The sequence below is a fragment of the Echinops telfairi genome, unplaced genomic scaffold (genome assembly GCF_000313985.2).
Source record: "Echinops telfairi isolate 266 unplaced genomic scaffold, ASM31398v2 ScPeMD7_7421;HRSCAF=8459, whole genome shotgun sequence".
NCBI classification, from domain to species: Eukaryota; Metazoa; Chordata; class Mammalia; order Afrosoricida; family Tenrecidae; genus Echinops; species Echinops telfairi.
Window position 1 is genome coordinate 4,106,883 of NW_022111321.1, and position 14,991 is coordinate 4,121,873.

Genomic DNA, 14,991 nt, shown 5'->3' on the forward strand with positions numbered 1-14,991 from the left:
GGCTTGATACAATTGATGTATGGATTGTTATAAGAGTTGTAAGAGCCCCCAATAAAATGATGTTTTAATCAAAAAAAGAAAGGAAGAAAAGTCATGTCCTGTTTCTGAAGGAGTGTAGCTACCTCCTTCAGAAGGTCGCCTGCGTCAGCACCAGGCCTCTCGCTCCCTTTTCTGAGAGGCCCCAGCAGTCAGTTCAGCAGAAAAGGACGTTTCAGGAGGGAGCGTTTGAGCAAAAAAGAGAAACAAACAAAAAACAGCTGAAGGAAGAATTTAAAGCTGCACTGAAAATATTGGCCAAAAACAAGGTTCCAGGAATCGATGAGATGTTTTCAGCACTGAAATGTTTCAGCTAGCCGATGAAGCTCTGGAAGCACCCCCTCATCCATAGCAGGGAATTTAGAAGACAGCTCCTTGGCCCACTGACTGGAAGGGATCCTTATTGGTACTCATTCCAAAGAAAGATGACCCAGCAGAAAGCTCAGACTATAGGACAATATCACTTATATCGCATGCCAGTACAATTTTACTGAAGATCATCTGACACTGGTTGCAGGAGTACGCTGACAGGAAACTGCTAGAGGTTCTGGCCGGATTCAGAAGAGGACGTGGAACGAGGGAGACCATTGCTGATGTCCGCTGGATCTTGGCTGAATACCAGAAAGAGCTTTACTTGTGTTGAATTGACTGTACCAAGGCATTTGACTGTGTGGATCATAACAACCTATGGATAGCCTTGAGAAGAATGGGAATTTCAGAACACTTCATGGTGCTCATGTAGAATCTGTACATGGATCAGGAGGCAGTTGTGCAAATAATACAAGAGAATACTACATGGTTTAGCATCAGGAAAGGTGTACAACAGGGTTACATCCTCTCACCGTACTTACTCTGTTTGCCGAACAAATAATCAGAGAAGTTTGTTTATATGAAGAAGAAAGTGGCCTCAGGATTGGTGGATGGCTGATTAGCACCCTGAGATACGCAGAGGACACGACCTGGCCTGCGAAATCAAAGAGGACTTGAAGCACTGGCTGATGAAGGTCAAGGATCGTAGCCTTCATATGGATGACTCAATGTGAAAAAGATCAGAATCCTCACAACTGGTCCAATTAGCAACATTGGAGATAATTGGAGAAAAGGGTGAAGCTGTCAAGGATTTTGTCTTGCTTGGATCCATAATCAATGTTCGTGGAAGCTGAGTAATGTACATTTGCTACAAATGACCTCTTTAAGGTATTAAAAGGCACGGATGTTACTTTGAGGACTAAGGAGTGTCTGTCCCAAGCTTTGGTGTTTTCCCATTGCTTCATATGCCTGGGAAAGTTGGACCTTGAATAGAGCGGTGCTAAGAAGGATCGGTGTAGTTGAGTTGTGGTGCTGGTGAAGAGGACTGAAAGTACCAGGGACTGCTAAACGGACAAACCCATCTGCCTTGAGTGAAGGATGGCCAGAGTGCTCCTTGGAGGCAAGGATGGGAGACTTTGTCGTATATACTTAGGACATATTGTCAGGAGAGACCAGTCCCTGGAGAAGGCTAACCTGCTTGGTAAAGTTGAGGGACAGTGAAGGTGAGGAAGACTCTTAAGGAGATGGATTGACACCGTGGCTGCAACGATGGAGTCGGCCTTGCTTTTTAATACCCTGAAGAGGTCTTTGCAGCATACTTACCTCGCGGCTCACGCATTGATGCAGTGACCTCAAGTACAGGGACAATTGTGAGGGCGGCACAGCGCTGGGGGGTGTTTCCTCCTGATACGCAGAAGGCCGCTTGATGTCGGAATGGACTGATGGCCCCTGATGGCAACAGCAGTCTGGGTTTTGGCCCTGCTGCTCTGGAAATAACTCTATCACGACCAGTCTTCTCTTCAGGGACTGTGGCTCCAGGGACCACCCCCATCTCTCTGCCCTGCGGTCCCCTCGACTCCTGTCGTGAGACATCCCTGGTGGCTCTCCATTAGGTGTCAGGTTGGTGGTGGCCTCCTGGTGGCCTCGTGGCTATGTGTCCGCTGCTCACCCTCAAGGTCATCAATGCGAAAGCACAAGCCACTCCGACGAAGGAAGACGACTCTTTCTAACCGCCTACAGGATCGCAGATGCAGAAACCCACAAGGTGGTTCTACCCGCCCGATGGGGTCATGATGAGTGGGCTCTATTGATGGCAGCGGTTGTGTTTCCCCCACACTGTTAGCTGTTCTTCATCATGGTTCCCTCCTCTAAGAGTGCGGAGACCTCTCAAAGGGAGCGCTTGGGGCCGTGCCCTCCTCCCTCCATTGCATTCTCATTGCTCTCTTCACACCCTCTTTGCACGAATATGAGATGTCCTGCAGACCTCCCAGACTAACATGATTCAAACTGAATTCACTGCCTTCTCCACTCCTGCTTCTCCTTGGGAATCCTGCATCTCGGCTAAGAAATCATTTTGCTTCTTTCCTTTTGTTTTCTTTAACCCTGATCTCCCCATTCCGTTGTGATCAAGGTGAGTTCTGCTTCCTTTACCCTTGAATTATTTCTGGAACCCACCTCCTCCTCCTTATCCTGAAGACCAATGATAACATCCATGCAGGGCCTCACTGCTTTCTGCCTGGGCCATGGCAGTCACCTCTTAGGGACTTCTTACCCCACTGTAAATCCTCACTGCCACCAGAGAGATTTTTCTGAAACTTACACTAAAAGTGTGTTAATCCTGGTGTAAGATGATCCTGGCACTAGCTGCCACATAGCTTCAGACTTATCCCTCTAATCCTGGCATGTCATCTGTACAGTCCCTGGGTGGCATAAGCAGTTAAGCACTTAACTACTAAAAAAAGAGGCACCCGTAAGTAAGGCCTGGCAATCTGTTTCCTAAAGTCACACCCACAGAGCAGTTCTGCTCTGTGTACATGAGGTCCCCATGAATCAGGAACAACTCAGTGGCAGCTAAAAATGACAACTCTACTGACTCATAGTGAGTCAGAGCAGACTCGATGGTGAAGAATTGGTGAGCACTATGGGAGATGATGCCTACGGAGCGTTTAGCTAGGTGCCTGCTCATTGTGAGCCCTGGGTAAACAGTGGAAAGCCTGCCCCCTGCTCCTCCGTCTTCCCTGTTCATCTCTGGAATCACCCAGTCTGATGCCAGTGTATCTTGGCAGCCTCTTCTCCTCAAGCGTTCCTGTTACACACCCGAGCTGCTTTCCCTTAGTTCACACTCTCATCACTAGACACTCCTTCACCTTGGCTCATGCGCACTAGAAGTCTGTCGTCCGCGCTGTGCCTTCTGGGCTTCAAGGTCAAACGTTACAGCACTCTGAAGTCCTCTCTAAGTTTGCTTCTTCTCTGTGTTAGGTCGGTTGACTAGAGAAACACATCTAGTGTCACTCATATGTGTATAAGAAAGAGCTTTAGATCAAGAAGTAATTATATATCGAGAAAACAGCCCAGCCTAGTCCAACTCAAGTCCATAAGTCCGGTACTAGTCCATAAGTCCTTCTTCAGACTCACGCAGTCATATGCATTGATGCAGAAGGCAGGAAGGTCACAGACCGGTGGGTGCAAAGTCATGTGGATCCAATGGAGGTGAAAGCATCAGGTCTCTGGCAGCAGCCAGGGGCTGCCAGCAGGAAGGGGAAGGTAAAGAGAGAAGGGGAGTTCCAGGACCTTCTTTATGAGCCGGCCACACCCACAGGGTGAATACCACCCCTACACTTTTACATATCTTCAGGTTGGCATGAAATTATGTAACCACCACACTGTCACACCACGGAAGACTTAGCTGTTCACTTCTGTAAGCACTTGTGCCACACATCACATCTGTTTCAAGAACACACATTCCTTGTAAAGCAGGGGTGAAGTCTGGCTAATCCTGGCCCATAGTGCTTAGCAAAGCATTTGTGCATATAATGTGCTCCACAAATGTCTGCTTATTAGGCCCAAAGCTTAGTAAACATATGGACTCCTTTCCTGCATAATTAAAATGTTCTTTCTGAACAGATGTGCTTTAGATCATATGACATTCTGAAAAGGGAATCATGATAAAAATCCAGGAACTTTATGGTATTGAGTTATGGTTCTGTACATTCATAATCAGTATGTACAGCATGCATACTTTAATTAGGAGAAGCCCTATTGTGCCAGTTTCTTGAGTGGCCTTCTCTCTGTTCCCAGAAAAAGAACATTTAAGTTTTTCCGTGATCCAGTTTTCAAGTGGAAGACAGCCCTATCGTGACCTTTATATTTCTCTATCATGTCATGGAACATATTTTTGAGTGCTGGGAAGATTGGCCCAAAGGGGATCATACAATGCCCCCTTAGGACTGTGGAGACAGTGGTGTGTGGGGGAGAGTTCTTGGCTGGGCTCCAGCTAAACAGAGCATGCTCCTGCTTTAGTGGAGCTGCTTCTGGGACTTAGACCCTCTCCGTTCTGTGCCCATCTTTCCTTGAAGGTCCCCAGTGGAGAGAAGCCTTCCTCGATCGTTGCTGTTGTTAGGTGCCGTTGAGTCAGTCCTGACTGCCCCTGACTGCTTAGGCATAGATTGCGTCGCTGAATCAGCCAGCCCAGGGATCCAGTCCTCAATGATTGAATAGGCAAAGGTCCCCATGCCTTCAGGGATGAATCCTTGCCTTGTTGTGGTTGTGAGAGGCTGTTGAGTCATAGCGGCACTTGACAGAATGAAACTGCAGGGGCCTGCACCAGCCTCACAACTCTTGCCCCAGTGAGTCATTGTTGCTGTCCGAGCCCATCGTGGAAGGCCTTCCTCTGTTCCACTGACCCTCCACTCTACCAATCATGATGTCCTGCTCCAGGGACCGTCTCTCCTGAGAACGTGTCCAAAGGACCTGAGACACATTTTCACCATTCTTGCTTCTTAGGAACATTCTGACGGGCTGTACTTCTACCAAGCAGATTTCTTTGTTCTTTTTTCAGTCCATGGTACTTTCAATATTCTTCGCCAGCACCATAATTCAAATCTATCAATTCTTCATCGGTCCCCCCGCCCGCCAATTTTATTTAATTTGTTTTTAAAACAGTTTTATTGGGACATAATCCACATATCATACAATTCAACAGTTCAATCATATCCAGCCGAGTTGAACAACCATTACCACAATCAATTTTAGAACATTTTCTTCTTTCTTACGCTCCTTGTTCTTAGTGCCCCTGGTGTTCTGTATTCAGTGTTAATTTCCACATATGCGTGCGTGTGTGTGTGTGTGTGTGTGTGTGTGTGTGTGTGTGTGTTACATAATCAGTCAACTTGCGGAGTGGTTATCAGTTTGCAGCTTGATAACCTCATTTGGCAGTACTATGGAAATAAATAGCTCAGTGGAGGCCAAACCCACACAGACTCTCTGCTTTGTCTCCCTGTGAGACATTCCTGTTGACAAGCCACATGGAGCTATGCTGATGGAACCAGAGCCGTGGAGCTCAAATAGCCACATGGAGACCCACACCAGCGCTGAGATGCTTCCACCACCACTAGATCCACAAGACTTTCTACTCACTGGCCCACAAAAAGGGATCAATCAGGCTGTGACCTGATTGACAGGCTAGACCCCACCCCTTAATTCTTTTATCATGTTGACATGAAATTGTGTAACTACTTCAGACCACCCCTTGTCACCTTGATACCTTTACACAACTCTGTAGCCATACATAATTTTTAAACTAAGCAGTAATAAAATCATATCTGTATTTAATAGGATAAAACTAAAATGCATGCAATTCAAAACGTGCCAGCCTCATTTAAGCATAATCTATAAGTGAACAACACAACAATATACTATGCTTAACAATTGCAGTCGTGTGAACACCTACACCATGATCCTATAAACATATCTCCCACTTATGAAAGTTTGTAAGCCAGCTACTTCATGCCTTTATACGCCCAATTTGGGGTATCTGGTTTCTATACTGCCCACGTACATCAAACCAATGTTGTGAGAAGACATACATATTCTTTGACGTGAAGAATCATCATTCCAATTGGAACCTTGTGAGTTAGCATTCATTAGCAAAGTCAAATCAGGACAGGGCATCCATAAAATCAGCAGCAGTATGCACCAGTTCACAGGCTCAGAAATCTTCTCTCTATCTGGTTGAGTTCTGGATAACTCAAAGTGGGCTGCCTCACTTGGCCTCACCAGGGTGCCCATTGGCCACCTCACCTTGAGACCATGGGCCCCATCACAAATTCTCAACAACCCTACCCCCATTGGGCTAGATCATGAACTTCAAACCAGCCAACCCGCTCTCCTCTTCTCCTCTAGTCCCTGTGAACCAGGTCTGCAGGTGTCAGTGGCCAGATTCAACCCATCTCTCTATTGCTGATTTTCTCCCACTTCCACTCAAGTGGATCCAGTTGGTCACCTAGCCAGCACTTCAGGCTGCCTGCAGGATCCCTTTAACATTCAGCATAAAGAGGAGAGCTCCTTCTTGGCTCCAAATTTTTCCAGCTTCAGACACAAACCAATAGTTCAGAATTCAAAAAGCTAAAGGGTTCCTTTTTTTCTTCTTCTTCTTCTTCAGTCTGTCAACAGTCCCCTAGGGAAGTCTCTTGAAGTCCTGAGTACTCCAAAGCACTGATGGGGGCTTATCTTTTCAGAGTCTCCTTTGCAGGAGTGTCCTAACCCATTTAAAGATTCAAATTGATAGCTGAAACAGTGAATTTACAAACTCTCTATTTATACTTCCCAATAACCACTTCTACCAATCATTATATCAAAAGCAATAGGCAGTAGAAAACTGTATAAACCTCGTAGAGCCAGATCCTAAACTCAATCTTAACACAAGTCAAGTTCCCTTATCTATTTTATCCTTATTTAAGTTATTCCATCGACATGAAATTGTGTAACTACCACACTACCATTAACTTCGTTGCCTAGATGGGGAAAGTTGAGTCTTAGTGAATTTCAGTAACTTTTCCAGGGTCACAGTCCTGGGAATCAAACTCACACTTGCTGGGCTTCAAGGCTGCTCTCCTGCATCATTCTATTATCTTGGAAGTCCAACGCGGGCAGGCTGTTTTGAGAAATTCAAGGTTGATTCAGTAAAACCTTGCCTCCCATTGTGCTTAGATATTATCACAGTGACAACAGATACTTAGAGCCAGGCAAGCAGGTGGCACTCTGCCCCGGCAACCGATGGAGAAAATGCTGGCCAGCCCTCATGGGATCAACACCATATGTATGGCGCCAACTGGAGGCTATTCTGAATCTGAAGAGTGAATCAGAAGCGAGGAGGGAACTATTTTATTATTTTTTAAAAGGTAGATGGTGTTGTATTATAAAAGATGCTCATTAAAATGTTAAAGCTGAGCCTCAGAACTAAAAGACAAGTCTTGGGAAGGAAGTAAAAGTTAAGTTACCGTGGGATTATCTTTCGTCATTGAAAAGATTTGTTTATGTCATACCGTTGCTTACTGGTGATAAGGCAGGATGCTCCATGTGTAGTGTTTCCATATTAATGTATCCTCGTTAATCTTGGGTTTACAGCAATATGATATTACTTTATCTGACCTAAATCAGCCTGTGCTTGTTAGTCTGTTGAAAAGCAAGAGGAATGACAATACTGAAGCTCGGATTGTCCACCTGATACCGGAACTCTGCTTTCTAACAGGTAATGGCTATGTTTTATAACTCTGATGATCAGACTCTTGATCACGCAGTATGCTTAGCAGTGGATAGAACCTGCTGAAGTTAGCTAAGTGCCAGAGAATTACATTAACGCAGGGAAGATCGGATCTTTAAGTAACTGATATGGCTCAAGAAAAGGGGGAGAATAGAAGGCCCTTTGGAAACCGATTGGCATGTTAAAGTTATCTGTCTTCTTCTTCCCCTGCACTCAGGCCCCCCAGATATTTCCCTAAAACCACGCTGCTCTGTGCTACTTGTTGAGCTTCACCAGTATGGGAAGCGGTGTATGACTGATTGACTTCAGCCCAGTAATCATCCTCCCTCGGGGGTCTCATATCGATCCTCATTCTCTTTTTGCATGAACTCTCAGAGGGTAGTTGTCACCATGCCGTAGAATCTCAATCATTGTCTGGAGAACTGTTTAGCAATGTTTCGTAGATCCACGAGAGGGGAGGTGGTTTAAGAAGGGAGGGCTTGCTACATCTCACAGTTTTATATGGGTTGGCTCGATCATGATGTGTTTTTATTTTTCCGCTCCAAATTCACGGTCACCACGTCGATTCTGACTCCTAGTGGCCCCAGAGGACAGGGTGGGACTGGCTGTGTGGGTTTCTGAGACTGTAGCTCTTTACGGGAGTAGGAAATTCTCGCGCCCAGAATGTCTGGGAGTTTCAAACTGCCGACTTTGCAACTGGAAACCTTAATAAGGATGTAATCCTTGAGGGAAAGGTGCTCGTTCTTAGTGGGAAGTCTAATATTCTGTATCGACACAGTTCCATATCGTAGCTGCAGGAGTCCACTGAGCTCTGGAAGTGTGTCACGGAAGGGTGGAATGGGATGTAGAGTCAATTTAGAAGACTGTTGAAAAACAAAAGGAAGCTATTAGATTCATACATTTTAAATATTGCGTGTATGTTGAATTAAGAGTTTGGATACACGGGGTTTAAAAAAAGCGTATTTAAAATAATTTCACCCGTTTTCTTCTTGTTTTGATTTTTTTCAGCATGGCTACAGGAACATTTAAAATGCCATTTCTTTACAAGGAGTTGATTTTTTTGGTGGCACGGATCAGTCTGAGCCCGAGCAAGCCCCTTGCATGGTGCCTGAGATGGGCAGGGGTGGAGTCGACTGTCCATTTTTGCAACGTTGCCTTTGTTTGCATTTCACAGGGCTGACAAAGCAGGCAGTCTCGGACTTCCAGCTGATGAAGGCTGTGTCTGAGGTGACTTGTCTCAGCCCTTTGGGCAGGCAGCAGCGGCTGGCCAGGCTTGCCGACGATATTCAAAGGTACTGTGGTGGGAGAAAGAGGAGGCTTTCTAGTCCCGCGAAGAGTTCCCGTCTGGGAAGCCCATAGGGGCCGTTCTGCCTTGTGCCGCGGGTCACTGTGAGTCGGAATCGACCCAGTGGCAGTGAGGTTGGTGTGCGTTCGCTCTTTCTGGCGGGCCAGAGTCCCTTCTGGGAGTGGTGTGCACATAGGTTCCGGCCCAGGCGACAGAACTGTGTGTTCTCCGAGGCGACTTCAAAGAGCTCATGGAAGCATGGCATTAAACGATAACGGGGGATTTTTGAAGTCCCTTTATAGACAGGACGCCCCACTGAAAGCACTAGGCTACTAACCTAAAGGTGGTCAGTTCCAACCCAGCCACCACTTCGTGGGAGAAAGATGTGGCCCCCGTTCATGTAAAGATTCCATCCTGGGAAATTTCTTTAGGCACATTGCTCCCTGAGGAGTACAAATAAATGGTGAACACACTCAGTTGCTAAGCGAAAGGTTTGAGGTTTGAGGTTTGAGCGCACCCAGGAGTGCCCTGGAAGAAAGGCCTGGCAGTCTACTTCTGCCAACCCAGCCACTGGAAGCCCTGTGGTGCAGGCGCACTCTGATGCTCATGGGGTCCCCTGGGTCCTGGTGCCCCCAGTGACCCCTTGGCAGTGGTTGTGCAGGCATGGTCTCACTGTGTCCTGCATGGGACCCTCTCATTCTCGCTGACCCCGAGCGAGGGGTGTTTGAGCAGTGTTTCGCTCAGGGCTAGTGGGTGGAGGGTAGGAGGTCATGCCGGTTAAGAGTACCTCCGTCTTGACACAGCTCTCCCGATATCTGCGTACTATGGCATTGAGGTTCTGGAGAATATTTTGAATGGAGAAAAAAATAGTAGAACAAAAGAAGAAAACAACAAACATTGCAGTTCCCTCGTGCCCAGAATCAGGAATGCTGTCTTAACCTGGCCTCAGCACCCTGAACGGGAGGAAAACCTCACTCTGCATTTGACAGGGGATCTGCGCGCCTGTGCGTCAGCCTGTCTGATTCTCAGACTTGTCCCTGGCCCCACTGTGCTACCCAACACTTTGTCCCACTGTGATGGGAGACTGGAGCTCCCCCGGGTCTGACCGACCTGCAGGGCCCCGTCCTGTGGCTGTTTGTCCCCTATGGCTATCAGGTACTTGGAATATGGCTCATGACGCACGTTGGCATGGTAATAATTTGGACCTTCACATCCAGAAGCTTTAAGACACTCTTTATCTCAACACGTTCATTAACAGGGGCGACGGTCTCTCACTGATTGGTCACTTTGCCTGTACTATATGCACTGTGCTAACCCCTCGTATTTTGCCATTCAGTGAACTCTTTGAGGCAATTGCTTGTACTATGCTTACATTTTTTTACCCATAAAGAGCTCAAAGCTTAAAAAGATTCAATATTTTGCTCAGTGTCACACACATATTAAGTGTTAAAGCTAAGACATAAATCCAGTTCACTTCGTTTCCATGGTCCATTTTTGTAACCATGTTGTGTGGCCACCTTTTCCCATTCTTGCAATGGTCTGATTGGGCGCCATCTTCCCATGATCCTTTTGAGCATCATATTGTCCTAGTCACAAAAGACATGGTGCAAATAACAATAGAGAATTGCTTTATGGTTGTGCCGAAGAGTAGGAAAATAAGGGGAAGAAATAGAAGCCAGGAACTGGGGGGTGTGGGTGGGGAGAAAAAGAATAATCCCTAACTAATCTAGTAATGTACAATTCAGAGAGGAGCCCTAGTGGAGTAGTGGTTACACGTTGAGCTGAGATCTGCAAGGTCAGCTGTTCAAAACCACAAACGGCTCCATGGGAGAGGGATGAAGTTTTCTATTCCTGTAAGGAGTGACAGTCTCGGAAACCCACAGGGGCAGTTCTGCCCTGTCCTATAGGTTGGCTATGAATCAGAATTACCTCGATGGCAGTGGGTTTGTGTTCGTCTAATTGGATCTCTAATGATTCCAACTCTACAAAATCAGCGCATTAATGATTCAACACTCACCTCTCTCAACAGAAACAGGGATGCACGCTTCGAGCTGGAGACCTGGGGACTGCACTTCGGACACCAGATGTCGCTCACGGGCCGCGTGGCGCCTTCAGAGAAAGTGCTGATGCAAGACCACGTGGTAAGCACTGCACTTACTACTTTTCACGACGGCGAGCCCAGTGGACGGCTGGGTGAGCAGTAGGCTGTTTTTGCGGGCTGTCAAGTTCATTCCGACTCACAGAGATCCCGGCTGACCGAGTAGCCCTGCCTCCACAGAAATGTCCTAGGCTGAAATCTTCACAGCAGCGCGTGGCCGGCTCTTCCTACCTTAGAGCCACCGGGCAGATTCCAAACCGCCAGCGGTGTGGTGAGCAGTCTAATGCTTACCTTTGCGGCAGCAGGGCGCCTTCCAGAGTGACGGGCGGGCCTGTGATCCTCATTCGGTTTCCTCTCTCCCTGTCCTAAGCCTGCCACTGCGATTTCCTTTTCAGAATGGGCTTGGGTGACCTCTGGCCCGTGTCACATCCCGCTGCCACATGTGGCTCGGCAGTTTGGGGTGGGTCTAAAGGGTTAGAGAATGATCCTTCAAACCATCGTGTGGCTCTGATGTTCTGTAAGAGCCACAGGGCACGAGAAGCTTCTGTCGACTAGTGGAGGCCCCTAATTGACCCTGTTTCTCGATACCAGGTTTGGTTTTTCAGTTTCACTGCCTGCTAATCTTTCATATGCCAGGTGTTGCTCAGTTGGCATAAAAAATGACGAAATTCACACAGAACTCACCTCAGACATAGCACTTGTAGAGACAGCCATGCTAAAACCCCAGGCACAGCCTCTTGCCAGCTCCAGTTGAAGAAATGGACCCGTTTTATGGGAAAAGTAGGCGCTGCTTTGCTGCTTGTCGCTTGCGTTACCTGTTCTGGAGCCGGTTAGGCTTTATGTCATTTATAACCGCTCTCTTCTTGCCTTTAGTTGGTACAGCACACCAAGCATGTTTAAATGAACACACCTGAATGACAAATCTGTCCTAGTGACAAAAATAGGTATTTCCCCCATCTTTTCTTTTTGATAGTTTAAGTAACAAAAATGATTAGAGAACTGATAGAAAACTACTTTTGGGAAAAACACACAAACTTTTTAAGTGCTAAAAATAGATCCCTCTTAGGAACTTGGTCAGAGGTTCACTAACAGGAACTCCATAAGATGTGGGACTTGACATTGTTAAAACTATCTGCTTCATTATCTCTGTAAGTGAATTATATTTGTCAGTGTTTCGGCTGCTCTTTTTTTTTGGTGGGGGGTGCACAGGTTGAAATAAATCTCATATGGAAAAAGCTCAAACTTACTGCCTTCAAGCCAATTCTGATACATAGCAACCTGATGGGACAGAGGTGAAGGGCACCTGTGGGTGTCCGAGGCTGTACACCTTAGGGGGGTAGCAAGGCTCTTATTTCTCCCTCAGAGAGGCTGGTTGGTTTGAACTGCTGATGTTGTGGTTAACAGCCCAACTTGTAGCCCACTACATCATCAGGGATACTCTCATAAGGCAGGGGCATTAACATGGGAGAACAGAATAACAGAAATGTGGGTGAAGGTAGACAACGCACAGTGTAAGATATGAAATATTAATAACAATATACAATTGATCAAGGATTCACACTGGTGGGATGGGGAATAGAGGAGCTTATACCAAGTAGAAAATATTTTGGAAATTATGATGGCAACATATGTACAAATATGCTTGATATAATCGATGTATGGAAAGTTATAAGAGCTGTAAGAGCCCCCCAATGAAATGCTTTTTTTAAAAATGGGAGAACATGTCCCTAGAGGTAGTGGTGGATACCAGTGGTGACCATGTCATTAACTTCTTGGCCAATTCTGCTTTTCTGAAACTGGATCCTAGGAATTATGCCAACTACAGTCATTGACCTCAGGGTATCCTTGGGACATTGTCCTGGATCTCCCGCTGTCCCTGAAATGACAGCATGTAGGCGAGAGAGCTATGACTCTCCTACTGGCTACAATGGAAAGGAAAGGTCCCGAGCTTCAGACGGTCCTGGTCCTCGGTGTGGAGGGCTACTCCCCTCTGTGTCCTCAGGCTCAGGCCCCCTCCCCTCTGGGCCACCCCAAGGCGAGGCATCAGGAGGGTAGGCGGCGGCAGGGGAGGGCACTTGGTGGAAGTGGCTGCGCTGGCAGACCAGCATTCTAAGCCTGTGACTGTGCTACCTGACTTCTCTCAGCCACAGGCCCCAGTCAGGGAAACAAAGGGATTGGAATGCTTTTTAAATACAAATTCACACAGGGCATTTGTCTGAGATGGGCCACAGGACTCTGCTTTTCTCACAAACTTCCGCGCAGGCTCATGGAGTCCGTGGGGTCCAGGGGCCCATATATAGCATGTTGAGTAGCGATAGATGGAGACTGCGGTATGATACCCTTAATTCTAACAGTGGCTCTTCCTGGTTTGCCACATCAAAGACATTTTCCTTTGTTTTTAACCCATGAGCAGTAGCTGATGGCATGTGCAAAAGCTCCCGGCCCTTTCTTCCGTGAAGGGAACTTGCTTTTGTCTTTTCTTCTGCACTAAAGACCATCCAAGAATGAGAAAGAAACCTGAGTCTTGGCTTCATTTCTGCTCCTAGACATAGCCTGTCTGAGCCTAACATCCAAGGCTGCTTTAAAAACTTTGTGGAAAAAAGACATTAAAAGATAATGGAATTTCCCCCAATGCTCTTTGGAGCCCCTCCGTATGTTCTTAACTGTCTTGTAGGGTTATTACTGATACCTGGAGTATCAATAATATGCATTTTCTACGTGAGATACCTGGATGCCCTGGTGGCGTAGTGGGTGACATATTGGACTGCCAACTTTAAGGTCAGCATTTCAAAACCACCAGCCACTCTGTGGCTGTGGGAGAAAGTGAGGCTGGCTTCCTACTCCTGTAAAGAGTTAGTCTCAGAAACCCACAGGGGCAGATCCACCCTGTCCTGTATGGTCACTGCGAGTCAGCATTCACTCAATGGCAGTGAGTTTGGGTTTTGGGGGGCGCTTATGTCCTACAGGATCAACTAAATGGCAGTGAGATGCCTACAATCAAGAGATATAAAGAGATATTCTTAAGAGACCAGATTGAGCAGTATGCTTGTCTGAGCCACACATGGTAGACGTCATCGGTTCTTAGTGCTGGACGGGATCCTCAGAGATCCTCCAACTAGACGTCATTCATCGCACACATTAGAGGTCCATGATGTAAAGGGGCTTGCCCGAGGCAATGCAACCGGCAAGAACATGCATTTTGTTCAGATGTGCAGTGCCTGTGTCTGAGTGACCTGGGATGAGCTACTTCACGTTTGGCCTCACCCCTCATGCATACAGTGAGGACTGAATTGCTCTGAAAGTCACAAGACCCTATGATGTTCAACAATGGCAGTTTAAAGTCTATGAATAGCAAACTGTACTCAATACCAGTACTTCTCTTATTGTGGCAAACTTGGGCCATCTGCATGTTGCTAGGACTTAACTTCCTCTTTCAATAATTTGTTCAATCATTTTATGATCATTATACTTTTCAGTGTCAACCAGGGTCTGCTGCTGATTGGTCCAAGGATATTCGAGCTTGCAAGGTTTTGAGCGCACCGTCTTTGAACCAATGGCTGCTTATCTACAGCGGCAGAGAGGAAAATATCAACGAGAGCTTTCTGAGCTGCTTGAGAAGAGCTGGAAGTTCCATGGGATTTAATGTGAACTACCCCAAAATGTGAGACTATGCTAACATCTTAATTTGGTTTTGTGTCTCACTGGCAGCCAATCAATTCTGACTCATGAAACAAAACTAAACAAAAACCCTCACTACCATCACTGCCAACTCCAAATGACCCAATAGAACAGAGTACATTTAAGAACCCACTGCCATTGAGTTGATTCTGACTCTGAACAGAGCTCAGGAGCCCGGGTGGCATAGCGGACTGGCATTCAGTTGCTGGTCATGAGGTCAGCAGTTAATCCTGCCAGGTGCTCCTCAGGACAAAGATGAGGTTCTCTGTTCCCGTAAGGATTTTCAAGATTTGGAAACCCAAGGGCGCAGTTCTGCTCTGTCCT

The 14,991-nt window shown here is 46.7% G+C and overlaps 1 protein-coding gene across 1 annotated transcript in view; it reads left to right on the forward strand.

Moving 5' to 3' along the window:
• The window catches only part of PIWIL4 (piwi like RNA-mediated gene silencing 4), a 64,136-nt gene that overhangs the window by 32,025 nt on the left and 17,120 nt on the right, over window positions 1–14,991 (forward strand). The window contains exons 9-12 of the mRNA XM_004709021.2: window positions 7,471–7,594; window positions 8,781–8,898; window positions 10,921–11,032; window positions 14,466–14,650. Coding sequence (XP_004709078.1) covers window positions 7,471–7,594; window positions 8,781–8,898; window positions 10,921–11,032; window positions 14,466–14,650 — 539 coding nt within the window. The remainder of the gene's footprint in view (window positions 1–7,470; window positions 7,595–8,780; window positions 8,899–10,920; window positions 11,033–14,465; window positions 14,651–14,991) is intronic.